This window comes from Cynocephalus volans, chromosome 11 (assembly GCF_027409185.1).
Source record: "Cynocephalus volans isolate mCynVol1 chromosome 11, mCynVol1.pri, whole genome shotgun sequence".
In the NCBI taxonomy this organism is placed as follows: domain Eukaryota; kingdom Metazoa; phylum Chordata; class Mammalia; order Dermoptera; family Cynocephalidae; genus Cynocephalus; species Cynocephalus volans.
In genome coordinates, this window is record NC_084470.1 from 95,049,607 (window position 1) to 95,076,582 (window position 26,976).

The window sequence follows — 26,976 nt, forward strand, 5'->3', positions numbered from 1 at the left end:
CCAGTGCCCAGTCCTGTTCACCCACTAGCTTCCTGGGCAACCCTGGGCATGTCCCTTCCTGTTTCTAGACTTCAGTTAAAGAGGGGTTTAGTAGGTTCTCTACAGTACCATCCAGCTGTGAGACCTCAGGAGGGGATAGGGCCCCTAGACAGGGCTAAGAGAAGGCGAGTTTGGCCTCTGGAATAAAGCAGGAGGAAACGCCAGGGCTGGCAGGCAACATCTCAGAAGGTGGGTCAGAAGCTGCACACTAAGCTCTGTGACATTCTAGAACTTCCATGGCTTCCCCACAAGGCTGCTAACTTTGCTGCCTTCTGATAGTAGAATTACCTGTCAACCCAACTGTAGTGGTTAGTGTTCGGGAGGAGTCCCGATGAGCCTCAGGAGAGGGCAGAAAGGGCCAGAACCACTCTGGGCACGAAGGTGTAAGACCTCCTGTGAGCAGATGTGGTGGAAACCCTCCCTACTTCTGGGGTGCTGACTTGGGGCAGGGGTGGGGAAGGCCCCGGGCAGGGTGGTTACCTCGTGGTGCCGCCCTTGGACTTCCAGGATATCCCGCTTGGTGACAGACCAGTGAAAGGTCAGGCCTGGCACAGCATTGCCAAAAGAGAAAGGGTTCTGGTTGTTGGTAATCCCGGTGACGTAGACAGGCATCTGAGGGGAGAAGCCAGGCCCTGTGAGCACTGAGTCCCAGCACTGGGAATGCCCCTAGGAACCCCTGGGACACTGCCTGGACGGCCCTCCACCACCTGGGTACTGTTCTGCTTCCTTCATGCAAGAGGAGCTGTGCCCAATTCTTCCCTAACTAGAGAAGCACACGGCACGTTTTAGGTAAGGTTTGGTGAGATACCAAATGATCAAACCAGAGGCATGACCAGTCCCTCCCCACCCTGTCCCTCTCCTGCTGTGGGCTGTACCTCCCCGTGGCCAAGAGACCCATTTCTGTGTGGTCCCCTGGATCTCTAGGGCGCCTGTGGACCTCCAGCACAGTTCGCGCTGCCCCATAGTCCTTAAGCCTCCTCCCCTCTCTCCCCCAACCCAGCAGGGCACCCTCCTCACACGGTGGGGGGTGGGCTCCTTCAGTCTCTACTGGCTGAGCACCTGCCAGAGGGCACAGGTGGAGGTGATACAGCGAGAGGCAAAAACAGGCTGAGCCAGGCTGCCAAGGTGATCCCCAGAGCCACCACTCACTAGCTGGGTGACCTTGGGCACATGTCTTAAAACATTCTGTGTGTTCACTGGCTCATCTGTCACATGGAGACGGTTCTGACACCAACCTCACAGGGTTGTCATGAACACCAAGCAGGACCGGTACACAGAATGCACACAGTGGAGCAAGTGCCATGGACAGGTGAGCTCCTGCAACACACCCAGTATTGTTCTAGGTGTGGGCAGGTGGCCGTCCAGTGGGGAGGTAGACTCACAACTCGAGGGGATGAACGCTATGCCTCATAGGAGCTTGTGCCGCAAGAGAGCAAGGGAGACGCCTCCCTGGCCTGGGGCAGGAGGTGAAGCTTGAGCTGCACCCCGCAGATAAACGGGGGCAAGCAGCTGAGGGGGGTGAAGAAGTGTTCCAGCACAAGGAATAGAGTTCTAGCTGAGGCTCCCCCAAGCTCATCCAGGCCCAGGCTTCAGAGCCCAAGACCTCCCGACAGGCTGTGCGGAGAGTCCGGGCATGAGGGCTCAAAAGGTTCCCACCTCACCTGGGTCCCCGTCCTCATTCGTGTGATGGGGGCGCGGATCCTCACTGCCCGGAGCAACAGTACCTCCACCTCCACAAGATCCTGGAAGAGAGATCGGGGCTTAGATTGGCTGGGGGTAGGGACTCTGTGCTAGTGAGGGGTGATTTAGGAAGGGAGCCCTCCAAGGAAAGGAGGTTCTTCTTGGAGTCACGTGGTGAGAAGTCACCTCCAGGGTGCCCAGCACCATGCTCATCTGCCCAAGGAGACCTGGCTTTGTGGGTGGCTTGCCCCACATGGACCAGCCACAGCCTCTCCCATGCCCTCAGGGGTCCCAGCCTGGTCCTCTGAGCCTGCAGACCTATCTGAGCCAGCTGCTCCAGGTCAGCACTGCAGACTTGGGGGTAGGGACCAGGGTCTGTTCTTCTCTAGGTTGTCTGTCCCTCATAGGACAGTTGTCCAGACCCTACTAACCCCAAATCTAGCCTGTCTCTATGACTGAGCAGGGTACAGGGATAAAGGCTGCAGCCAATTAGAGTTTGATTAGAGCAGATCTCCATTATGAACACTATACTCCTAATAATCTAGCCAAAAACTAATCTCATTGGCTTCTCCATAGGTCTGATGAGTCAAGCTGAACTCAAGCTACTAAAGCCCTTTTGACATGTACTCATGCCAAGCCCTCCTTCTGTACCTTGTGATTTGGGCTAATGCCTGCACACAGTAGGTGCGCTTGATGAGCATTCATTCCCTTCCTTCTCTTCGTCCTTCTCACTGCTCAGTCTCCTCCTGCCAGCCCTGGCCCACTTCTCAGCTTTGAGGTACTGATTCTGTGACCTGGACTGGACAGATGGAACTGGAAGCATATGACTAGAATAACACGCTCGGCACAGACACACAGGCCTCAGGCTGAGCCCCTGCCTCTCGACAGAGCTGGTGGCACAGCCCCTCCGTCTGCCAAGGACCACCAGGGCCTTTCCCCAGTACCTCCCCCAACCGGCCAGATGGGAGGCCCAGGGAGGGAGGTGGCCCAGCAAGGTCAGACCACAAGGAGGAGAGACGGCCAGGAGGGAAATATAGCTGTGTGCCCCGCTGGCTGAACTTCTAGCCACCTGGGCCCCCAGGAGGAGGAAAATGAGCCAGTTCCTAAGGCCACAATCCTTTCTTGAAAGGAAAAAAAAAAAAAAAAAAAAAAAAATGCAAGGCCTCCTGGGGTCCTGAATTTTATCCTCCAGGATGCATATCTGCACCCTGCTGCACCACCACCACCACCACCACCACAGATTTTTACACTTCCAGTGCTTTCTTGTTGTCTTTATAAAACCCGACACACAGGATCCAGGGCATCCACCTCTGTGATTCAAAAAGACTAAGCAGTTTAACTGGGATACTCGGAGGCAGACACTGAAACTGCTGTAAAAAGGAGTAAATCAATGAACTCAATGTCAGATCAAAGTCAGCCTCGGAGAACACAGACTCGGCCCCTCTCCAGGACGGCACACTCACTGGCTCCCTCAGGCCGTGTGTGTGGATGCTTTGATCTCAGAGGAGTTCATGGATTGCTTCCAAGGGACCTACTTCTGGATGAGGACTGGGATGAGTGAGTTCTAAAAAAGGTACTTGCCCACAGTTGCATGACACAGGAAAAAATGCTCTTCTCACAGACCAGGTTTCTGGCATAACTGTGAGCCGGACACAGAGCAGGCTTCCCTGACATGCTTCTGCAGGTCACTGCAGCAAAGGTTGTCAGGAAGAATCCAAACGCCCCAGAATTTCAGTCCCGAACCTTTCTCAGGAACTGGAAATGATCTCCACTTCCCTCCCAGAGGACAAAAGAGCCCACACCTAGAAAGAAGGGAAATTGTCAGACTCTCGAGGCACTGACTTCCACTGGCCTGGAGTCAGTCCCACTGATGTGGGGCAGGGAGGCCCTCCTGGGGACAAGATGCCCCGACTCAGCCTTCTCGCTTCTCTGCTGACCCAGAAAGGCAGTTAGGAAATGTCCCCCACCCCAGCAAAGAGGCGTGGGAGGCAACTTAACCTCTGATTGAGCAAAAGATACTAGTAGATGACTCAAGTTTTCTTTTTCTCCTGGAAATACAAATCCAGGTCTGAAATACTATTGGTTTTCAATTATCCACGCTGACAGTGCACATCTCTGATGACATGCACTGTAATCCTCAAAGTGCGTCTCAGCCAACAGCACCCCCTTCTCTCCCAACAATGCCTCAAGTCCTGCAGGACATGAACAAACAAAAGGACCAAGAGCTCTGAGGGCGGGCTGTACCAGGCCAAGTCCCAGAAATGCCATGAAGTGGCCATGGGCCGCTAGCTAGTTCCTTAGGCTCCTCATCTGCAAACATGGACAGTAGCAACATGCAAAAGGGAGCCAGGAGGACCAAAGGTGATGAACACAAAGTGCTCAGTACAAGGCCTGCCATCACACAGCTGCCGTCATTGCACACTGCAGTTCCAGAGGCCAGGGGTGCTGGAGACCCTGTCCCATAAGGAGCAGCTGGAAGACTGGGGAGACTCAGCCTGAAGAAGAGCAACCTCAAGGGGTGTGAGTGCTCCTGTCAGCAGGGCTGTCCCAGGCAGGGTAACAGGCAGAGACTACAGACCCAAATGGCAGAACCAGGGACCTCAGACAGGGGTGGGTGGTCCTCAGAGGCAGAGCTCAAACCCAGTAAACAAGGCTTTGTCCCAGTCCCAGCTGATCACACGGAAACAGCTGCCTTGGGTACAGTGCAGCCCATCTTCAGTGGCTCCCATCCCCGAGCAGATTCGGACAGTGCGCCAGTTGCTGATGGCACATCTGTTACCTGAGAAACGATAACGACTTTGCCAGTCTCTGCATCCACTGCCTGCACGACCCCTGACACGGTGCCATTGCCCACGGCGAGGCCCTGCACCAGCCCAGCACCGCTCACCACAGCGATGCTTTCGTTGCTGATGGAGAAGAGGATGTTGGACTGAGGCTGGGGGCCGCCCTCAGAGGTAATCTGTGGGGTGAAAAAAGGCAGCGCTCATCAGTACTCGTGATCCACCTGTGCAGCCTGCGCCTCACTCCTGGAGAGTGGGGCATCCACACCAAAGCCCTCCACCTCCACCTGTACCCGGCAGGCTGCCCAGTGCCCTGGGGTGGGCGTGGGGAAGAATGTGGCCTCTTGGCTCTTACCTGCATCATAGCCCCGATAATCAACGTCACCTTCCTGGGTATCAACCTGAATGGAGGAAAGACCTAGGCATGGAGACACAAGGGGGAAGGGGACTGCTGTGCTCCGAGCTCACAGTGGCCCAGCATGATTCACACTTAGCATCTTCCATGAGAGCAAAACATGGGGTACAGACATCACTTCTGTGAAGAGTGACCAGCGGGGCCCAGTCCAACCCTGGGTAGCCTGCATCCCACCCGATAGGCCAAGGCTCTTCATTTCTCCAGATGCCAAACCCCACAAAAATAAGGACCTTTTATTCACTTGAGACATCCCCTTAGAGCAATGGTCCTCAGTGTGGGGTCCCTGGCCTGTAGTATCAGTATCGCCTGGGGACTTGCTGGAAATGTACCTTCTCAGCCCACTCAGACCTACACAATCAGAGGTGGGGTCCTGCAACCTGTGTTCTAACACATCCTCCAGGAGATTCTGATGGGTATCCAAGTTTGTGACCTTTGGCCTTTGAGATCCTCCCAGCTCCTTCTTAGAAGGTTGCCTCTTTCACTAAATCTCTCCAAATTTCTACTGAAAAAATGCCTTAGGATAGTTCTCTACTTCGATGCCCTCAAAACTTTTCAGATGAGGAAAGAGGGGCTCTAGGAGTAGAGACTAGCCCGGGTGGGGACCAGGGATGTGGGTGGTCCCATCTCTGCAGCAGGGCAAAGCCCCCACAAGTCTGTACTTGGGAGGAGTTTACGGAGTGCTTGCAGGTGAGCAAGCGCAAGGGTCGGCCAAGGCACTGCTTTGTGTGCAAGGATTAGTCGCTGGAGAGCTGCGTGATTTATAGGCAGAAATGAATTCCTCATCACCAGGAGAAGAAAGGTGAGCTTCCATCTAGAGGCACAAACTCATCCACTGGCTTTGGAACATGCATTAATAAAGCCTGCCAGCCTCCGTGTGGCCGGGACCCTCAGAGGATGCTGGCAGGAGCAAGTTGAATGGTGCTGCTAATGGATACACTGGGGTGTGGCTTTCTGGCTGTGGCTGCCTTGGCCTCTGCCTACTGACATCACAAGACAAGCCCACATCATACACTGACTCAGAGATCCCTCGTCCAGGAGTCACCTTCATGATGGTCTCTGCTTGCACAGCCCCATGCCAGGAGCCCTATGCCCTCTAAGTGCCTGTTCTGAGGCTCAGAGCTGACCACTGAGGAGTTCTACACGAGCCAAAACCTGCCTGGAGCTCCTACTGGCCTCTGCCCTCTGGGAACAGCTCTCATCTCTCCCCTTGCTATGGGGCAAGGCACCTCCTTCTCTAGACCACACGGTCCCCTATGTCACAGAGGGAAATTAAAGTTGCCAGTCTAACTGTGCTGCCTCCCAGATCCCTAGGACTGGTGAAAGCTGATTTTTCATCAGTGAACACTGTTGGGTACAGATTTTAACATGGCTTTTCTAAGGTAGCTTGCTGGACTGTGGCAAAAATTCCCAGCTTGTTACAATGAAACCCACCCCCCCCCATCAGTGGGCTGATCCCACATGGTGTAAAAAGGACCAGTTTTACTTCGATCTGTTGTGGGGCTGAGTTGATTCTCTGTCCGGCTTTATCAGTCACACTTGCGGTCAGACTGGTCTGGCCAATGGCCACGCCGTGGACGAGGAACGTGGCGGTGTAGTTGTCGAGGGCTTCATCGAGGGCCCTGGAACAGAGGGAAGGGCTGGGTCTGGGACTTCTCCCCCTAGACAGACCTGTCCTGTGCCTGGGGTCAGCGCTGTCCCGCAGATGCCCTCCTCTGACCTCTGTGAGGACTCACACCAATGTGATGATCTGAGAGGCTGCTCGGAGCTTCAGGTCCATGAAGGCGAAGTATTTGGTTAGGAAAGGCTTCTTGTAGAAGTCCAGCACGCGGACATATGCCTTAACTGTCTTCCCAATCTCCACCTACATTGTAGGGGATGGAGCCTCAGAGGCGGCCTTGGAATGACCAATCCCACCACCTATGGCGACCCACGACTCTCTGAGAATCACCAACCTCAAACCTACAGACCTGGAAATGGGGGATGAGTCACCCACGTGTACCTCCATACTATCAGTCAATCAACAAATTAAAATGGATTAACTGCTTACTGTATATGAGGGGCTTGGGGATACTTAGAGGCATAAATTCCATTCCCCACTGTTCAAGAACAATCTAATTTGGGAGATAAGACACAGCTTAGCACAGCAGCAGGCATATAGAAGGAGCTTCATATATGCTCACAGACCAAATACAAGCTCACGTCTGGCTGTAAGAAAGAACATACATAAAGAACTGGAGGAAATGAGTCAGAAGTACTTAGTGAAGAAACAGAAATCTAGACAACAAGTTAACAGTGGATATAAGATTATGGGAGGAATATGGATTTGAGGCCATGTAAGAATATTAGCTCTTTAAGTAGTCTAAGCTGCTTGAACATTCCCCTTTTAAATATTAACCAGTCTGTGCATTCAGGAAAATAAACATTCGACAGCCACCCTCTAGAAGCCCAGCTTTAGCTTCAGTTACCTCAAATATTTGGAGTAATAAAAAGTCCCTAATTACGTGAAAGAAAAACCTAGATTATTTATTCATTTTGTAAAAGTACTTGGCATTAGTGGGTTTTACTCATTTGCCACTGAACTTCCAGAGAATCCAAATCCTATCTTCTGGGGAGAAAATCCGTGCTCAGCAAAGTGTGCGCCTGGCTGGTTAGGAACCTACATGAGCTAGAGGACATGAATTCCCAAGTCAAGGCTAATTTAGAGACAACCTTAAGCAGGATTTACTGCTGAGCTCTACTGGTGTCAACTGGGATGAAGAAATATAATATAGGAGGTCACTCTGCCTCATCCACACAAAATGATGGAGGTAAGAGACAGCATGCGCACAGCAGCTCGGGAGGGGTGGACGGAGGCAGAAACCAGGAGGAAAAGTAAAAGGATGTGAAGAAAAAGCCTCCTACAGCCACCTCATTTTCCCAGCTCCTGCGAATCAGCAGAGAAAAGGTCACGTCATGAAGCTTCCACTGACCTTGTCAACCACACGGATGTACAGTTCTTGGATGTCCGAGACATAAATGACAGCCTTTGCTGGGGCCGGGAAGACCAGGCACAAGTCATGTATCATGATGGTGGACGAGCCCGGGAGCAAAGGGTACACCTGCAGGGTCAGATGCGGGCCGGGTGAGGAAGCTGGAGGGGACCATCTCTGCAGCGCCTCTCTTCCTCGCCCTCAGCCTTGGCCTATCACCTCATAGGACACCCTGCCTGGGGACTGCCAGGCCAGCACTTGGAAGTCTGGGACAAGGAAAGTCTTAACCCAAATAGTGTTTTGCCCACTTCTTGTCATGAGCCCCACTGCCAGCCAGGGGAAGGGCTCAGAGTATAAAATGTTAGGGCCGGGGTACATCTCAGCATTTATCTCAACTTTGTAATGCTTTACAAGGAGAAGAAAATGGAAGCTGCTCAAAGGCGGGCAGTCAGCAGTCTTGGGACACACAGCAACCCAGAGGCAGAGTGAAGACTGAAGCCCAGGATTCCGTGTCCTGCTCTGGCCACATGCCCCTGCAGCCTTGGTGACAGAAGAGCACCAGTGTGGTCTTATGTGAAACTGCAGGTCAGGGCTGCTGGAACAGGAGATGGCTGCTTTCCAAAGGGAGCTCTTCTTAGAGTTCCCAACCTGAACTCAGAGTCTCAGAACCTGGAATGGACCATAGAGGTCAAGTGTGAGCTCTTTGAGTCTTACTCATCTCTACAACTCAGCTTTGCTTGAAGCAGTGACCTCGTAAAATATTCTGAGTGAGTGTATTAATCTGTGTTTTCTAATCTTTTCACTGCCTAAGATCCCCCTTTTCAATCCTCCTTTTCTTTCCACCCAATTCCAGGCATCCCACCTTCAAGAGAATCTCTCCCTTACAAATGGCATCTTTATCACCCTCTCATGCTGTGGAGAGTGGGCATTTGCACGTTGCATGTTGGTCTATTTATGGACTTGCTGCAGCTTGTCATATTGCTTAGGCATGTATTTCATCTGGGTGGCCTGTGAAGCTAGGGACAAGTCATGGAGCTAGTGGGTGAAGTTGGGGGCTACCTCATACCTCTACCCAGGCCTGGCTTTGTCACTTGTGGCTTGTGGTCTCATGTTCATGGGGTGGGGGATGATGTGTATAGCAAGCAGTTCAGTGTATGCAAAACTAGAATTTTAATATCAAAAACCTGTGAAAAAACATCAGGATTCTAACTCAAAAGAGATAAAACCAAATACAAGTTAAAAACATTCAATGGCTACCCAGACCTCTGAGAATGAGCCCAAACCCTTAGTATGCCCTATAAATCCTGCCTACCATTCCAGCTTCCCTGCATGCCACAATCCCCCACAGTCCTCAAACTCTAGCCACACTGGCCTTCTCTCTCATCCTCCAAGCCAGCTAGCACCTGCTTGCCTGCCAGCCTCAGGGCCTTACAGTCCACCTTACAGACCTGGAACTCTTCTTCCCCAGTCATCACCCACTGGCTCCAACTCATCCTCAGGCCCCAGTTTCAGCATCCTGCCTCAGAAAAGGCTTCCCTCACCCCAGACAGGTCAGGCTCCTCCATGGCCCTGACTCACTTCTCCTAGTGGCTATTATCACTGTTCGTAATTCGGTCTTCACATGGACCACTGTTCAGCTCATCTGACCCCCTCTAGGCTGTCCTCTGCCCTGCGGTAGCCTCAGGACTGAGTCTAGGGTCTGGCACAGATTTGCCTCCCATACACACACTTGGTTAGCAGAAGATCCAGGGTCACTGCTCTGAGTAATTCTGGATAAAGTAACAAAACCTGGTGCTTCAGCCTGCTCGGCTTTACAGAGAGTAAAAATAGCTCAGTTAAGACTTAGACAGTCTGAAAAAAACTCTGCAAAGACCATGTACCCTCATGTATTTGAGAAGTGCTGATTTTGGTCCAACATTTTCAATGTATAGATAGGAAAACTGAGGCCCAGATGGAAACACAGCCTTGAAGGGGCAGAGCTGGGGACATGACCCAGGTACTCTAGCTCCCAGTTTGGGGCTCCTTCTACCACATTCTCCACTTCCCAGGGGAATGGCGCAGGATGCCTCCAGCAACCAGAAAGGAACCGCTGGGTAGGGGAGGTGGGAGAAGTGACGGTACGAAAAGGCCAAGCTGAGAAAAGCCCAAGCTTGCAGTCAGTCAAGGACACAGAGGATTGGCAAACTGAGGCAAGCTACTAACTGCCAGAACACCTGAGCTCAAGGGCACATCAACAGACCAAGCACCCATGAGTTATTTCATACAATGACTTGGAGGAGATCAACAAAGATTCCAGAGTGGAAGTCACACTGAACTCCAAAAGGATGGTTATGTGATTGGTGCCATTGCCAGCCTGCCTGGTAACACATACCAGCTGAGGAACAGGGTCTGGGAGCCAATGGGGCTCTGGTTTTGCTGAGGAAACCATTCGCCCTGGCTTATACCTCCCTCAAAGAAAACTCATTGAGAAACTGCAGAGAGAAATGTGAGTTTCTTTGAGAACACAATTCGAAGCTCTGATCCGACACTCCCACAAAGTGACTGCTATTAGGAGCTGGTGCTTCCTTTACCACGGGAAGAAATCACACAGTGCGCCTCCTGCTGACAGGCCCACGCTGCAGAACGCAGGGAAAGGCTTTCATTTCCTTTTTTTCCCTCTCCATCAAAAGGACTGTTTGCATGCGTTAAACAAAAATATAAAATGGCAGTGGGGAAATCAGTTCCTCTCCTGCTTGATTTCCCAGCAGACAGACATCCAGGCGCTTTCCTTCCAGATGATGGCAGCAGGGGATGGCATGAAATTCCCATCTGCGGAGGCTACGTGGCCGGCCTGCCCTGTACTCTTGCACACATCCGCTTGCTCCACCCCCACACAATGCTTTAAGGGAGAGCTCACGAGGACACTTTGGAGACAAAGAAACTGCGCTTGGAGAGGTAAGGGGACTCAGCCGCCAGCTGACGGCAATGTGGGGCCCCGCACCCACTCCTAACTCTAGATTCACACTGCCTGCTTCCCCAGGCGATCGGGACCCTTTGCTTCTTGACTGACACATGGGAGAACATTTGTGAGGGAAAGGAGGTGGGGGCAGTCCATGCCAGAACGCATTCTAATTTCTAAGTGTTGAACGTGCCACCTAAGAACGTCAGCAGATACTGAGCCGAGGGGAAAGTCCTGTCATCGAGTCAGAGACGACGAATGCATTAGCACTCACTGAGATGCTCTGCTCACATGCAGACCCAAACAATGACATCTGTGGGCGCTCGCCAGGCCCCAAGGCTCATCTTGGCTCCCCGCTTCCTGGGCCCTGATCCCACTTTGGACTCATCCTGACAGGTGATATTGTAGAGGAGTAGGCACCCTACAAATATTTCTGAATGTCACTTGAGCCATCAGCCTCTGCTTCCCACAGAGTGCCTGCCAATTTGTGGTGGGCCAGGCCATTCTGTGCAAGAGTGCTGGGGTCTGTGTCCCCAGTTCCTCACAGGAGATAACCCATACTCACACGAAAATCACAGGCACTGGGAAGAGTCCCGACCTGGGCGCTGGATGAAACTTCATGCAGGGCCCAGCCAGCCCTGTGGCTTCCTGGAGGGCAAGGGCTGGGCATGGGTACATTGTCCACAGATCAGTTGCAGGGGAAAAGTGGACACACCTGAGTTCCAGCCTTGTAGCTGCCAACTCCTACCCTCACCCTGAAGCGCCTCCTCCCTGGACATGTGATGGCTCCATGACTGCCATTTGGAAGGGCAAAGAATGGTCGAGAAGAAAGAAACCTAAGTTTACATCAGGTAAACACTCCTATGTGCAAGCCAGCCAAAAACGAAATAGCGGCCCCATACAAAGGGCTCTGGGGGCTGTATGAACAGAACTAATCACAGCCCCTGGTGCATTGTGTGGGCACAAAAGCCTCCACCAAAGCCCTGTTGAGGGAGCTCCAGAGTTGTCTTCCAGAGATGCTCGGAAGCCGACACACACGCAGGAGCCATCCTTGCCACCTGAATGTGTATGAATAGGAAAGAAAGAAACATTTTCTATGAGCTAATTGAAGAACCATTGTGGGCTTTTTTGTCTCTGTGATTAAGGGAAATGAGAATGCTGCTAATTAGCAGCTGGAAAATGCCAAAGAAATGTGTAAACATCCTTCAGAAACAACCATCTGAAAGAAGCTTTTAGGGCCTGTCGCAGATTGTTGACATTCTGCAAAAAATGCCTCCAGCAGATTATGGAAAAGGTAGAAGGAACCAGGACCTGATTCCCATTTGGAGCTGCAATGGCCTTTGGCACAAGCCCACGATTAGGGGGAAGTGTAGAGTCCAGTGGTCAAGGTGTCTCCTTCTGGGGCAAAAGCAATTCTCAGGGGTCTGCCACATGGATGCAGCTTCCCATAGGGACAGAGTTGTCCTGGATCATGCCTGCAACTGGGCACTCTGTCCCACTCAACAGGAACCCACGTAAAAGAATGGCATGCAGACAGGTCAGAGGCCAGTCCACAGTCCAGAAGAATTCCTAGAGCTCCCTTGTGACCATCCATAAAATGGGGGCCTCAATACTTGTCTTAACTAGGAGCACATAGAGGTAATTCTAGAACCACAGCATTTTAGGACTGAACAGGGGCTTAAAGTCCTCCTGGGGAAGGAAACTCAACCCCAATGCTGGAATCCCATCTTGAGTCTTTCAGACAAGTATCCCAGCTTCTGCTTAAATGCTCCCAGGGACAGGGTGCTCACTACCTGCAGAGGCAGCCTAGTCCATCACTGACTCTCAGGTGCTCTTGTTCTTGAATGAAAGGTCTCTCTCTGGCCACAGGTCTGCCCTCGGGGCTTACTCCAAATATTGGGTGCATAGCAAATGTGAGCAAAAGGGCTCCCGAGTTTTGTTGGCATATATACATTTTTCCTAACTTCAGACTTCCCTCTTCTTGATAGTGGGGAATTTTTTTTTAATTTCCAGAAGCAAAGCAACACAAGGCATATTTCAAGCAGTCAGAATTACTTACAATTTAAATTTTCTTTTCAATATGAAAGGTTCCACAATGAATACTCACTAACACAGTAGGAGGAATGGCTGGGGAATTGTTCTTGCTTTCATAAAGGGAATAAAACGCTGCGGGTGCTTCCTGCCGTCTCAGGCTTCTAGCGTCCTCAAGCCCCCTCTAACCACACACATTGTTCCCAGGTGCTGAGGAATGTTTTCTCTTGCTCTGAATTACAGTGATAAATCTAGGGGTCCTGCCACCTGAGATTCTGCCTCAGAGATGAATAGAAACATCACGACTTCCCTACACTTCACCAAGGGACCACACTATGAGAAAGCATCCTCTCCAAGAGACAGCTGGAGACCAGGTTGAACACTGGAAGAATGTAAAAACAAAAACAACCCCCAAAACTGAATTAACTGAAAGCTTTTAGAAAGGACTTGTATCTAGAATATATAAAGAACATCTACAACAAAAACTGGGCAAAGGATCTGAATAGATATTTGTCTAAAGAAAACATATGAGTGGCCAATAAGCACATGAACAGATGCTCTGTGTCATTGGCCATGGGAAATGCAAACCAAACCATAATGAGATGCTGCATATTCCCACTAGGACAGCTAGAACTAAGATGTCCAATAATAACAAGCAGCACTGATGAGGACATGGAGAAACTGGAACCCTCATGCACTGCTGTCAGGAATGTGAAATAGTGCAGCCACTTGGGGAATAGTCCAGCAGTTCCTCAAAAAATTAAATACAGAGTTATCATATGAACCCAGCAATTCCATTCCTGGGTATAAACTCTACAGACATGAGAATATATGTCCACAGAAGAACTTGTGCACAAATGTTCATAGCAGCATCATTCATAAAAGTCAAAAGGGAGAAATAACCCAAATGTCCATCAACAGATGAAAGAATAAATAAAATGTGGCATATTCATATAGTTGGCTATTATTAGGCCATAAAAGGAAGTACAATGTGGATCAACCTTGAAAACGCACCAAGTAAAAGAAGCCAGTCACGAGACACCACATACTGTATGATTCTATTTATGTAACATATCCAGAACAGCCACATCTATAAAGAGAGAAAGTAAATTAGTGGTTGCTTAAGGCTGGGGGCAGGGAGTGTGTGTGCACGCACGTATGTGTGCATGTGTTGTGTGTGTGTAAGAATAGAGGTGAGAATTAAAGTGTATCAGTTTGTTTTTGAGGTGATATAATTGACTGTAGCGATGGCTGTACATACCTGTGAATATACTAAAAAATACTGAATTGTACACTTTAAGTGGGTGAATTGTGTAGCATATGAATCATACCTCGATAAAGACCTCAAAAACAACAACAGAAATCAACTAGAGGTGCACAGTGGCTGCACTTAGCCATGGCCCGTGTTCCCCAATTTGCCACAGTCCCCACCACTTCCTGTTACTCCTCAACACCGAAGCTAAGCACCAAGTCCATATGGCATAGGTCTAAGCACCAAGTCCACTTGCAGCTAAGGTCTTCACACCCTGCTTATATCCCTCACTTACTTTACACCTTCCCTGCCCAGAAGCAAAATTAATTTTGTAATCCCTATGTTAAGACAGTCAATGAATGTAAAAAGCCAGAGAAATGGAATTACAGGCAGTCATGGCTGGAAAAATCTGCACAGAGAGTCAGGTGACACATGCCTGATTTCCGCCTTTGCTACAAATTCACCGCACACCAGTGGGCAAGGTGCCCTGGCTGTGTTTCTGAAAGGAAACTCTAGGGCTAGGTCAGGGCAAAGGTTAATTCTGATTTTAGCCTTCCCTGAAATTAGGAAGTTTGTTCGATGCTCTTGCTAGCCTGTGAGGGCTCACCTGCATGAACAAGGCAACGCCAAGAGCAAACACAGGCCTCAGGACTGCAAGACAGCCCACGGCCAAGAGGAGCCCTATCCTGTCCTCATCTGCTACACAGTCTGAATCCCCACCCCACATCGAGTGCTGAATCAACCCAGGTGTCTTTCGAGTCCAGTACAAGTCCCGTTTGTCATGACTGCAACACTGACGTGTGGCAACCATCCCTGCAACAAAGGGAAAGCAGGTCTCGGGCTCAGAGCAGTCCAAAGACATTGCTGGGGTGGTTGTCATTGTTACCCTAGTTTGGGGCTGCCTTGTATTTATGATTTCCAGGAGTGGTTTTACACATTCAATACTAAGAGTTTCCTTTTAAAGTACGCTCAGTTTTCACAATGGCATAATAACACATTATGCATATATACAGACATTTAGGATACTGTTTCTTTGTATTTACTCTTTTTATTCTACGTTTTGCAATATCTTTTTAAAAAGGAAAAACTTTAAATAACCCAAATATGTTCTACAAGAGAATGGCTCAAGTACAAACTGCATGAAAATAATCAGCCAGCCTGCACAGCAACATGGAAAGAAAGCCAAGATAATGTAATTGAAATAAGCAGAATGCTAAATTCTTCCATACCAAGGACACGGCTAAGTGAATACCTTCAAGAGTAGAGAGAGGTTCAAGAGAGAAACACGGAAAAACAGAAAAGGCTGATATATCTTTTAAAACCAATTTTCTTTGCAGTTGTTACAGTACTGCTTACGTAACAATATTTTAGTCTTAATTAAAAGACTGATAGAAAGGAAACCATTAGGTAACTAATAGTGTGGATAGCTTGTGGATATGGAATAAAATTCTGTACAAAGATAACATGACAGTGACTAAAGTTTCAGAATATATCAGAGAAGCTTAAGGCCTTGCTAATTATAGTTGATGTGATTAACTACCAGCTTTTGAAATAATCAATCTGTTAACCACACAACAGCCCGAATAAGGAATTAAAACCACCGCAAAGACTGAAGGCCCACGCTCACCGTGGCAATGCCCCTGGCCTCCTGGTAGGCCACCCTGATGACATCTGCGGTGCTCGTGTTGAGGAAGAAATACCCAGAACCTTCTTGGACACGGAGCTCCACCTGGAGAAGGAAGATGCAGGAGGAGACCGGGCTGTGTGTCGGAGGGCCAGGGTCCTCCAAGGGATCTCGCCCAGGCAGGGTGGTGACAGGGCAAGGGGCTGTACCTGGATGCCAGGGTGGTTGTAGATGGTCACCTCTTCTGGACTCACCCTCACGTCCTCCACCAGAATGAGCTCTATGGATGCCGTCACAGGCATGGGAGGGGCGTGCTGAAGGGCAAGCCAAGGCCATCAGCTCCAGGCAGCCACGGGCCAACACCGGGCAAGCCTGCAGGCTGCTCCCAGGCAAGAGCAGAGCTAGAGCCACAGTCCTGGCCTTGTTCCAGGACACAAGCCCCAATCAAACCATGGTGGCTCCTCAGCCTGGCTGAAAGGCCATGTCCCCTCTGAGGCCTCTCTTCATCCTACCAAGGTGGAGCCTGTGGCCACCTCCCTGCTCGCATCAGAGAAGGTGGTCATCAACAGTCCTGCCTAGATGCTGCCACACCCCCTGCTGGGCCACACAGGTGGCGACTCACACACAGCCGCTGGCCTTCAGGATGCCACAGCAATACCGTGGGAGATGGGGGGCTTGGGCAAACAGTGAAGTTGCTGACCAGGCCAGGGAGTGAGGGAGGGTCCAGTGGAAGAGCCTCCATGGCTGGCTCACAGAGGACAGGACAGCCCTCATTCCCTTGGGCGGCACGCTATGCACCTCAATTTCTTGCCACTGTCATTCGAGGGAGACTGCTGACCTGACCCAGACTGGGGGCAGCAGGGCCAGGGAGGTGGCACCATATGGGGGAGCAGAGCAGGGAGCTGCGGGCTGGGGCCCAGCGACGGGGCTCAGGACACTCGGACAGTAGGCAGAATTCGGGCAAAAGCACAAGGACCACCTGCTTCGCCCGCGGCCCCACCCGCCATTGGGCCCTGAGAAATACCAGCGGCTTCGCTAGGGCTGTGCTGAGGTGGGACTGCTGGTAGCCAGTCGCAGTGGCAGAGATGGCTGTGGTTCCCGATGCCTCGTGAACTGAGATGGCCTGCAAACCTGAGTCCAGGAAGAGGGAACCCACGTCAAAGTGGATGTTGGCCCTGTGGCTGCCTCTGAAGCAACCCCGTCCTCACATCTGAGCATAGATAACAGAGTATGTTGAAACCATATGTAGTACAAGAGTGAATAGGCCCTGAGCAAGGCCCCACAGAGCAGCTGAGGTGAGCTGGAGGAGCTGGACCCACTTGTGGCTACTGAGTAGTTTTGGGACGTGCCATGGCACGGGGTCACAGGTCTTAGAGCTGATGGATCTGTTGTATGACCCGGGAGCTGAGATGTTCCTCCTGTGAGTCCTGAGCCTCTAGTTCCTACCTTACAAAGTCTGTGCAGGATTAAAGGAGAGCAGGAGGCTCATTTTGTACCCCAAGTCTTAGATCTGGACGAACGGGAGTCCCAGCACGCCCGACAGAAACAGCCGCCTTGGCACACTTCCTCTCTGTCTGGGTTTCACTGGTCCCATCCTCCTGCCCTCTACTATCAGACTCGCCACCCCAGCTCACCATGCAACTTCTTCTGGCCGCTCCCATCGTCCTGGGACACCAGCCGCATGGGTGGGTCAAGCTCGATGCTGGCCAGCAACGGTCTGGTGGACTCCCACTGGACACTTAGAGAACTGAAATTGTCGAATCGGCGGCCCTGCTGGTCATAGGCGGCCAGGTCCAGCAGGGGGTTGCGATGGCTGGAGACCGGAACCTGCAAGACGCAAAGGTCAGACACCATGGCCACACCCAAGATCAGACATGGTCACTGCTGACCACACAGTGCACCCTGAAGCTGGTCAGCTGCCTTGAGGCTCACGGGGCTCCTGGAGAGGAAGTAGGGATGAGTCACAAACCAATCCTCAATATGTCGCCAATCCAGGTGCCCTCATCGCCCCGGCCTGCCTGAACTCTGACTCCAGACCGTGGTTCCCCATTGGGGACAAGGAACTCCAGCTTCCCCACCTGGGGAACTGCCTCTGGCAATGTCTAGAGGCACTTTGGGCTGTATGCCTCAACTGAGGAGGGGTGCAACTGGCATCTAGTAGGGAGAGGTCAGCGATGCTGCTAAACACACTACAATGCATAAGACAGCCCTCAAGAATTATTTGGCCCCAGGTGTCAACATGCAAAGGCTGGGAACCCCCACCCACTCCAGGCAGGCTGCTCTCCTTCCCCTCTGCCCTCACCTTTCCAAACCCTTGCCATCCTCCACCCCAGGCAATTAATGCATTGCCAATGCACCTAGGAAGTCCCAGAGTCACCAGGTTGGCAAAGCTCCTTTAAGGGCTGAGTTCTCACCCAATTCTTAAGTACCCCAGGGAGGTGGGAGTGGTCACCTCTTGTTATGGAGGAGCAGGCAGAGGCCCAGGGAAGAAAAGGAACAGATCAAAGGAGATGCAGGTCAGGACAGCCAGGCTTTAAGTCCAAGCCCCAAGTCTCTCACTCCCCTAGGTCTTCCACACTCTTTCCCTCCACAAAGCACCTGGCCACCTTCAACACAGTGGCTGCTCCATAGCCTGTCTTGGAATGAAGGTAACAAAGGCACAAAGCAGGGTCCCCAGCTGACCCGCGATACACACGCAGCAGGTGCAGGAAGTGAACCTGTTAAGCCACTGGCATGTGGGGTTGTTACTGCAGCATGGCCAAGACTGTTCGTACTGATACAGTCACCAGCCTCCCTACCTCCACCTGATGATTCCTTCCAACTCCTTCTAACTTTCCTGCCGCCAGAGGACACTTGAGCCAAGCGTGCTACAGCTTCCTAAGGGCAGCTCAGACAATCACCTTGGCATGCGAAGGGTGCTACAGGTATTCACACATGCACAGGGGATGGAAGTGTGGCAGGGACTGCAGGAGTCCATCCTAGATGCCCTACCCCTTACCCCTGATGCAACCCTGGGTGAAAAACCAACACTTCCAGGGAGGGACATTGGCACTGTGACAAGCATGCTCGCAAGGTGACTGGATGTTCCAATGGCCGCTTGATTGGAAGCATTCCAATCAAGCTTCCAGCAGCATTATTCCCATTCTACAAACTGGGAGGCAGAGATTCTGGGGCATTAAACAATTTGTCCAGGGTCACACAGGTTTAGGGTTGGAACACAGCTGGTCTGATTTTAAAGCCCAACCACCCTCCCTGACACTGTGCGGCTTCTCCTTGGTGCCCAAGCCAGGAGGCAGTTCCATCTAAGCCCTGGCTCATCAGTCTCCTGGCACATGGCTGGAGCCCAACCACAGTGAGCAGAATGCGACACAACATGGATGGAAGACCAGGGCCAGGCTGGAGTCTGGCTCCGCTTTGTCATTCTGATCGGTCAATTCTGTTCTGATGTCTTCCCTCACCAATAATTTACTCTGCAAACACATCTTGGGTGGCCTCTGGATTTGGAAAGGTGTATAGTTAAATTGATACTACACCCAGCAGGCATCACAGGGATAGATCTTCAAAGTCCCCTAATGAAACCATAAATTGCAGGGGCCATGCTTGAACGGATGGTTCATGGCTTGGGAACCCGAGGACTAATGGATCACATGGCAATTCTGTGGTTGAGGCCCATTATTTCCTGGCGACATCTACAACACATGCAGGCCACTTCAGAGCCAAGCTCTTCCACCAGACCATCTTTCAGTCAAGAGAGACAACCCTGGGCTAGACCAGGCCCCGGCTGACAGACAGACCAGGTACACCCAGCCCGGACATGGCTGGCTAGGTTCGTAGCCAAGGTCTAAGCGCACAGAAGATGCATATAGATGTGATTTTTTCCCATTGAAAATGAAAAAGCTCATCCAGCCTGGTGTGGAACCAGCTGTCACCGAGCAGAGCAGGCTGCTCCTTCAGAAGTGCACCTGCTCTCCAGCTCAGCACCATCTACTCCTAGCCTCCTCCTCCAGCAGTGTCCCTGTTTGGCTTCTACAAGCCTTTGAGTCTGCAGGAGTCAAGGGCAACAGACAGTGGGGACACAAGCCCAGCGTGCTCACTGGCTTGCTCGTGCCTCCATACGTATTTCTTGAGCTGCTGCCATGAGCCAGGATCTGTCCTAGAGGCACACAAAGAATAAACTAAGTAAATTTTGCAGTGTTCGACCACGGTGAGTGCTGAGGGGTAGGGGGGCTGGAACATGACATGTTGAGACGGTGAAACTTCAGACAAGGTATGAAGGCTGGGGAAGGCGCTGAGAAGGCAACAGCCAAGGGAAGAAGTGAAGGAGGCAGGGAGGGGGCATGGGGGGAGCAGCAATCACAGACCCAAGGAGGGGTCCCATGGCACATCCACAGAATGAGAGGGAAGAAGCCAGGGCCGGGGCACAGGGTCTGCAGGTCACAGAAGGGCCTTTGGCCCCTTACTCCGGAAGAAAGGGAAGCCTCTGGTAGGTTTTAAGCAGAGAACAACTTAAAAGGAGTAAGAGTTATACCTCTTACACCTTGTGTCCAGCCATACCTATTGCTACAAGAGCACTGGAAGGTCACTCATCACTGTCACGACTGCTTAAGAGGAGGTCAGCTCCCACAGCTGTGAGGTAAGACTTGGGCCCAGGCCATCGGTCCCTAGTGCTGGGCCTGCAGAGGGAGCTGTTCTCACTGTCTCTGGCTCCTGGCCTTACCCAGGGAGGACCCAACAGGCCAGATTTTCCAGATGAGTCCAAACCCATCGGTAACCAGAGCAGCAGGAAGAAAAGCCAAGCTACACACCAGCAGGGAAGGTGGAGGCGGAGAGTCCAGTGCAGACAGCAGAACTGTTCCCAGATTCCAGACATTGGAGCTGGGCAGAGCTTCAAAGAGACACTCAGATCAAACATGAAGCTGTCCTCCTCTACTCAGCTGGGACCCAGCTCCCAAACCTCGCTGCCCCAAGGTGGAAGAGGCTGCAAGCTTCAGAAAGGCTCAGTTAGGTGTGCAGGGAGAATCACCTGCAGGCAGGTGAGAGGGTTCTGACCCCAGAGCTGCCTCCTGGGGGCCACTGGGGAGGCTTTGCACTTGCAGCTGGACAGATCTAGGTTTTGCCTTTGTGGCCCTGCCTGCCTCTGGGCCTCGTGGGCAAAACTGTGGAAGGGGTGTGACAACCCTAGCCTCCAAAGGGGCCATGGTGAGAAGCCAGCCACAGAGGTGGATGTTCCCAGCACCCAAAACTGTTCTGATTATTGCGTGTGCAGTAGGGACGCTAGAGAGCCCAGTCTGGCCTCAGCACTTTTGCACATGCTGTTCTACCTGCCTGGGACCCCTCACCTTGGCTCCGCTAGGCTGGCATCTCCCGACCCTGGACCAGAGCATGCACAAGCCCTCCTCTCAGAGGGCTTGCCCAGCTCCTCCTGAAGCGGCCTCCTCCAGTCACTTCCTTGTGACATTTCACTCCCCTCACAGCACTCACCACCTCCAATCCACCTTACTTGCGGCCCCCTGGCATCCCTGTTGGTTCCTGGAGGCAGGTTCCTCATCTATCCGATCACTCAGTACTTCAGAACCTAGGACTCTGTCTGGCAGAGAGAGGGCACTCCACAAGCCTAAGCTGAGCGAACGCAGAGGAGCCTACGCCCCACCTCCAAGAAGGGGCTGGGGGCTGTGCTGGAGGGAGCTCCGCATCCTGAGCTGCACTCTCAGTCCCCCCCACCCCCTCCCTGCCGGCTCTGCATGCCGAAGGGACTGAGGACTGAATGGGCCCCAAACTTGCAGGCCTACATCCTTGCTGTCAACCTGACCCCTCCCCCAGTGACTTTCTCCTCGCTCCCAATATTTGCTTTTGAAACACAGCCCCAATCTCCCCCACATCCATGGAGAATGCGGCAGCTGCTCCCCTCTCCCCAGCAGCCTGACCTGCACTGACCTCACGCACTCTGCCCACAGACACGCCCCACCTTAACACCCTCAAGTCACAGAGGATAATGACGAGACTCTTACAAACTATCAAGTGCCAAGCTGAGAGAGGCAGCTGAGTCTGGAATCAGAGAGGACTCTGTCTTCACCCAGCACTGCTACTAGTAGCTATGACTTTGGTAAGCCACCTCACCTCTCCAAGCCTTGGGTCCCACCTCTATATAAAATGCGAATAAAAGCACCCCACTTGCAGGGCACCAAGGCTAGAGACCCCCTGGGTCCTCCTTCCCTGAGCGTGGCCCGCACTTACCACCTGCTTGTTCTGCTGCAGCAGTGGACAGGACAGGTCCAGCTGGGGGCTGGCGTAGACAGGTGTGAGGGTGAGCCTGGACGGCAGGGCACAGACGAACTTCACCACAGCGGGCTCCACCGCGGGGAGGGGGTTGGTGAGGCTGGGCTTGTTTCCCACCGAGAGGGCAATGACCTGGTAGGGTGGGAGGAGCTGTCAGACACCCCAGGTTTGAGTCCCCGCTCCTCTCTGAGCTGTGCAACCTGAGCTCCCTAACCCAGTTTTCTCTTGTGTAGGATGGGGTGATGAAGCTTCTACACCACAGGGGCCACAACGGCCCAGGGACGTGTGTGTGGGAAAGCACTTTCTCAACATGCACGAGACTCTCAGATGGGAGCCCCAAGTGCCCCCTGCAAACTTCGGCCACAGCCATGGGCTGCTCCTGTCCCAGGAAGAGGTAGACCTGGTGATGCTTCATGGTTTCCCAGGACCCTGCAAGAACCCTGTGATTACATTATCAAATTCACAAGTTTGTGGGTGTTTAAATGAGAAGTCCATATTGACCTGCAAACATACATCAAAAAAAAGTGCGGAGGTGGGGAGGAACATGCTACCGAATGAGGGACCAAGATCCACCGGGAACAGATCAGCAGAAAAAGGCTCTGGAGGACACAGCCTAGGAGAGTGTTCTGTAGAGCTCAGTGGTCTGGTCCCAGAGCCCCTCATCCTTCCGACCATGAAGCAGGACAAAGGGCTCTACCCCTTGACTTTGTGCAGGCTTCCTGCCTCCACCGATGCCCCCAGTGAGCAAGCCTCAAAGCACCAGAGTCAGGAGGGCCGAGAGGGGACCCTGCTTGGGGATGGAACTCTTACAGCTCAGGGCGGAGACCTGGATGACAGAGTCAAATAGGAATAAAAGAGTTTTCTAACTTAATTCATGACTAATCTTCTTATTATTGAATTATTATCATGTGTTCATTGTTCTTTTCAAAAACCAAACCCAGTGGGGAGTGGGACCTTTCACCATGTGTCTTTGCTGCCCATTCCAGAGCAGTCTATGTTTTAACATGAATTCACATTCTTTGCACTGTTAAACAAGCAGGAATACTCTTCACTTCCCTAAAGAAAGAGGCTCTCCTATCTTTCTTGATTCATGTTGTCCTCCCACCTCACTTTCTGTTCCCGCCCTTGGGCAACCCCAGGAATGGAGCAGCAGATCCTGCTATAAGCCAAACAAGCCCATGGCCCTCAGCCTTGGCGTGGCCAGAAAAAAGAGGGTTCGGGTACCAGGGGACCTGGACAGCCAGCTGCCACTCTCACCCAGCCATGCCAGCTCTGTCGGGGTTCTGATCACACATGCGTTTTGTCCCTTCCACTCAGCCTCCTAACTTTTTTGTTTTTTGGCATTAAAAAAAACAAAAAAATCAAGAGATTTCCCACACAAAAAATTTGGATTTCCAGCATGTAGTGGATTGAATTATGTCCCCCCAAAATCCATTAAAGCTTGAAGTGTGTCCCCCAAGTTTTATGTATTAGAAACTTAGCCCCCACTGTGACTGTTAAGAGGGTGGGAAATCCTGTTATGGTAATTAAAAGGCAGAATCTAGAAGAGGTGATTGGATTGTAGGACCATGCAGTAGTGAATGGATTAAAAATGGTGGTCAGGGGCGTGGTTCTGAGGGCTTCAAAAAAAGAGGAGCGTCTGTCTCTCTCTTGCTCTCTCTGCCCCACCATTTCACAATGTGATACCCTGCCGCCACTAAAGTCACCACCAAAGGAAGCTCTCATCAGATTGTCCCCTGGACTTTGGACTTCCCAGCCTCTGAAACTGTAAGCAATACATTTCATTTTCTTATAAATCACCCTGTTCTGTGTATTTTGTTATAAGCAACAGAAACGGACTAATACACAGAGTATCCTGAGGCACTAAAGGGATATGCCTGCCTTGGGCCTGCGGCCAGCCTCAGTTATGACACCTGCCTGACCTTGTGACCCCAGCCCCCACTTCCTGTTTGCAGCAGAGGATGCTAAAAGCCCAACCTGCCTGGTATTCACGCAGTCATCCCACCACACCCAGTCTTAGTCTGCCTGCCTGTAAAGTGGACACGACATCAGCAGCTATCTCTCAGGGTTACTCTGAGGATGGAACACAGCCATGCTCAGGGAACATGGTTTTCCATCCCTCACTCTGGGCAAGGTAGGTCTGGGGGCTGCCTGCTCACCTGCTCGCCCAAGGCCTGGCAGATCACAAGGATCCAGTGCTGCTGGTAGTTCCGGGAGGCAGGGGGGCCAAAGAGAGCCAGACTGATGCTGTCAGTGTCCTCAGAGGTGACGTTCCGGAAGAACTTGGAAGGCTCAAGGACCCAGGGCCTGGGACCTCCTTCGAACAGCATCTCCTTTGAAGAGCCCAGGGTCACCAAGGCAACAGAAGAGGGATCCACAGCCTGTGCAAGGACGAGGGAGAAGAGTCAGCCCTCCCCTGGGAGGTAGCGGTGCGGGCAGGGGCTGGCATACAGGCCTCGGGTCCTCACTCTGCTTGGGTGGCAGGCAAGCCCTGTCTCCTCTTTGAAACCTGGTCTCCTTGTCTGCAACACACAGGGTGGTTGTGAAGACCCAAAGGGGTCAGGGTGCTTTGCAAAGAATTACGTCCTCACTCTGATGTAATGCTGGGCATGTAAATTGGTCTTTTGTAAAACGACCTGGTAAAAGCCTTGAAAATACCCGTAGCCCCTGAACCCAGGAACTCCCCATCTGGAATTTGAACTAACAACAGGATAGTCAGGAAAGAAAGAAATTTATGCACAAGGAGTTATTCACCACAGTATTACTTATCATGGCAAATAACCAGCAACCATCCACAATCCACAACCAGGGCTGGTTAAGTAAACACGGCAGGTGATGGAGCCTCATGCAGGCCCCTAAAGCAGTACTGACAAAGAGCTGCCAGTGCAAACCATGACACTGACTGCACAGCCAGGTCACAACCACATTGCTTTATTTATTTATTTATTTATTTATTTTAATTTGTTTTATTTATTGAATCAAAATCAATTATACATATTTTGGGGGTTGAACATTGAGATATGTTGATTAAATCAATATTACTAGCATATACATTGTTACAAATCGTAATTATTCTTTATGCCCCTTATCCAATCTCTCCCCATCCCCTCCTCTCACTCCCCTCCCACCTCTAGATTTCTTCTCTCCTTCTGAAAGATTAATGGTTACTCTGTTAATTTGTTGCCTAGATGATCTGTCCAATGCTGAGAGATGTGATCAGGTCCCCCAATATTATCATAGAGCAGATGCTTCTTCTGTCACTCTGAAATGGGCTTTGTGGAGAGAGACATCCTCTTCTTTTTGCTGGTGACTCTCCTTGTGTCAATGCACTCCAGTGGTTGGCAGACCATCTGTGTGGTGGTTGTGGTGTCTAGTCGCTTTTGCGGCAGCCATGGTTATTGTGGAGGCTGAAGTGGGCCACCCACATGGAGGTGCTGTTTTTGGTATGCTCCTTGGCACTGGCGGTATGCCTGGTTGTGGGGTGTGTCTGGTCCCCTTCTCCATGCCTCTGGTCTCTGGGCAAGCCCCAAGGCACTGGTGCCATGTGCCTGGTTGTGGGAGGTGTGTCTGGTCCCCTTCTCCATGTCTCAGGTCATTGGGCAAGACCCAAGGAGCTGGCTCAGTGTGCCTGGTTGGGGGAGAGGGGTCCAGTCCCCTTTTCCATGCCCCGGGTCCCTGGGCAGGCCCTGAGGCACTGGCACAGTGTGCCTGGTTGAGGGAGGGTGGTCTGGAACCCTTCTCCATGTCCCAGGTCTCTGGGCAGGCCCTGAGATGCTGGCATGGTGTGCCTGGTTGTGGGAGGAGGGTCTGGTCTCCTTCTCCATGCCCTGGGTCCCCGGGCGGGCCCTGAGGCACTGACATAGTGTGCCTGGTTGTGGGAGGGCGGTCCGGTCCCCTTCTCTATACCCCAGGTCCCCGGGCGGGCCCCAAGGTGCTGGCATGGTGTGCCTGGTTGTGGGAGGAGGGTCCAGTCCCTGGCTCCATACTTGGATCACTGGGTGGGCCCCGAGGCACTGGCGTGGTGTGCCTGGTTGTGGGAGAGAGGTCCAGTCCCCTTCTCCATACCTCGGGCCCCCGGGTGGGCTCCAAGGTGCTGGCCAGGTGTGCCTGGTTGTGGGAGAGAGGTCTGGTCTCCTTCTCCTTGCCTTGGGTCACTAGGTGGGTCCCACCGTGCTGGTATGGTATGCCTGGTTGTGGGAAGAGGGTCCAGTCCCCGGCTCCATACCTCGGGTCACTGGGCAGGACCTGAGGTGCTAGCTAGGTGTGCCTGGTTGTGGGAGGGGGGTCTAGTCCCCTTCTCCGTGCCTCCGGTCCCCAGGTTGGCCCTGAGGCACTGGCACAGTTTGCCTGGAAGTGGGAGTGGGGTCCAGTCCCCATATCTGAGCCTCCGGTTTCCAGGCAGGCCCCAAGGTGCTGGTGGTGTGCCTGGGCCGGAACTAATTTTTTGTCCTTTGCTTCTAACACAGGGGAGCTTCCTGTGGGAACCAGTACTTGAGCTGTGTTGTTGAACTAAATTGCTACTTTGCTGCTGTTTCTCTAAGGGAGGCTTTTTGTGCAGTTCAGGGTTTAATGGCTTATCTTATAGGTGCTTCTGGCTCTCCAGAGACTCAGTGCACCTGGGTTGTGTAGAAACTCTGATCTGGGCCTGCGCTGGTCACTTGCAATGACTCACTGGCCTCTGAATGGCTCCCTTTTTTCAGTTGTTCTGGCTCCTCGCTCCTGTGTGGGTCCATGGGAAGGAACCCTATTAGTGGTCTTGTTGTCCTAGGGGCCACCAAGGCCCTCTTCTCTCCTGCTGCCTCCAAGTAACTCCATTTGAAGGGCACAGCTGTGGCTTCTGCTGGCTCCTGCTCTATGCGCTCATCAGCTCCAGCCTTAAAGCAGCCGCAGCCCAAAATGCTCAGAGCAGCTTTTTCTTTCTCTCATCATAGTTCCTCCCGCCTTCATGAACTCCGTAGGTCTCTCCTCCTCT

The 26,976-nt window shown here is 52.0% G+C and overlaps 1 protein-coding gene across 1 annotated transcript in view; it reads right to left on the reverse strand.

Annotated features, from left to right (window-relative positions):
* Positions 1-26,976, reverse strand: part of NUP210 (nucleoporin 210) — a 111,244-nt gene that overhangs the window by 24,565 nt on the left and 59,703 nt on the right. The window contains exons 15-27 of the mRNA XM_063113907.1: positions 24,164-24,385; positions 21,963-22,136; positions 17,363-17,555; positions 16,753-16,859; positions 15,938-16,042; positions 15,732-15,833; positions 7,884-8,012; positions 6,648-6,775; positions 6,398-6,533; positions 4,855-4,917; positions 4,499-4,678; positions 1,701-1,781; positions 520-651 (exon numbers count right to left, since the gene is read on the reverse strand). Coding sequence (XP_062969977.1) covers positions 520-651; positions 1,701-1,781; positions 4,499-4,678; positions 4,855-4,917; positions 6,398-6,533; positions 6,648-6,775; positions 7,884-8,012; positions 15,732-15,833; positions 15,938-16,042; positions 16,753-16,859; positions 17,363-17,555; positions 21,963-22,136; positions 24,164-24,385 — 1,752 coding nt within the window. The remainder of the gene's footprint in view (positions 1-519; positions 652-1,700; positions 1,782-4,498; positions 4,679-4,854; positions 4,918-6,397; positions 6,534-6,647; positions 6,776-7,883; positions 8,013-15,731; positions 15,834-15,937; positions 16,043-16,752; positions 16,860-17,362; positions 17,556-21,962; positions 22,137-24,163; positions 24,386-26,976) is intronic.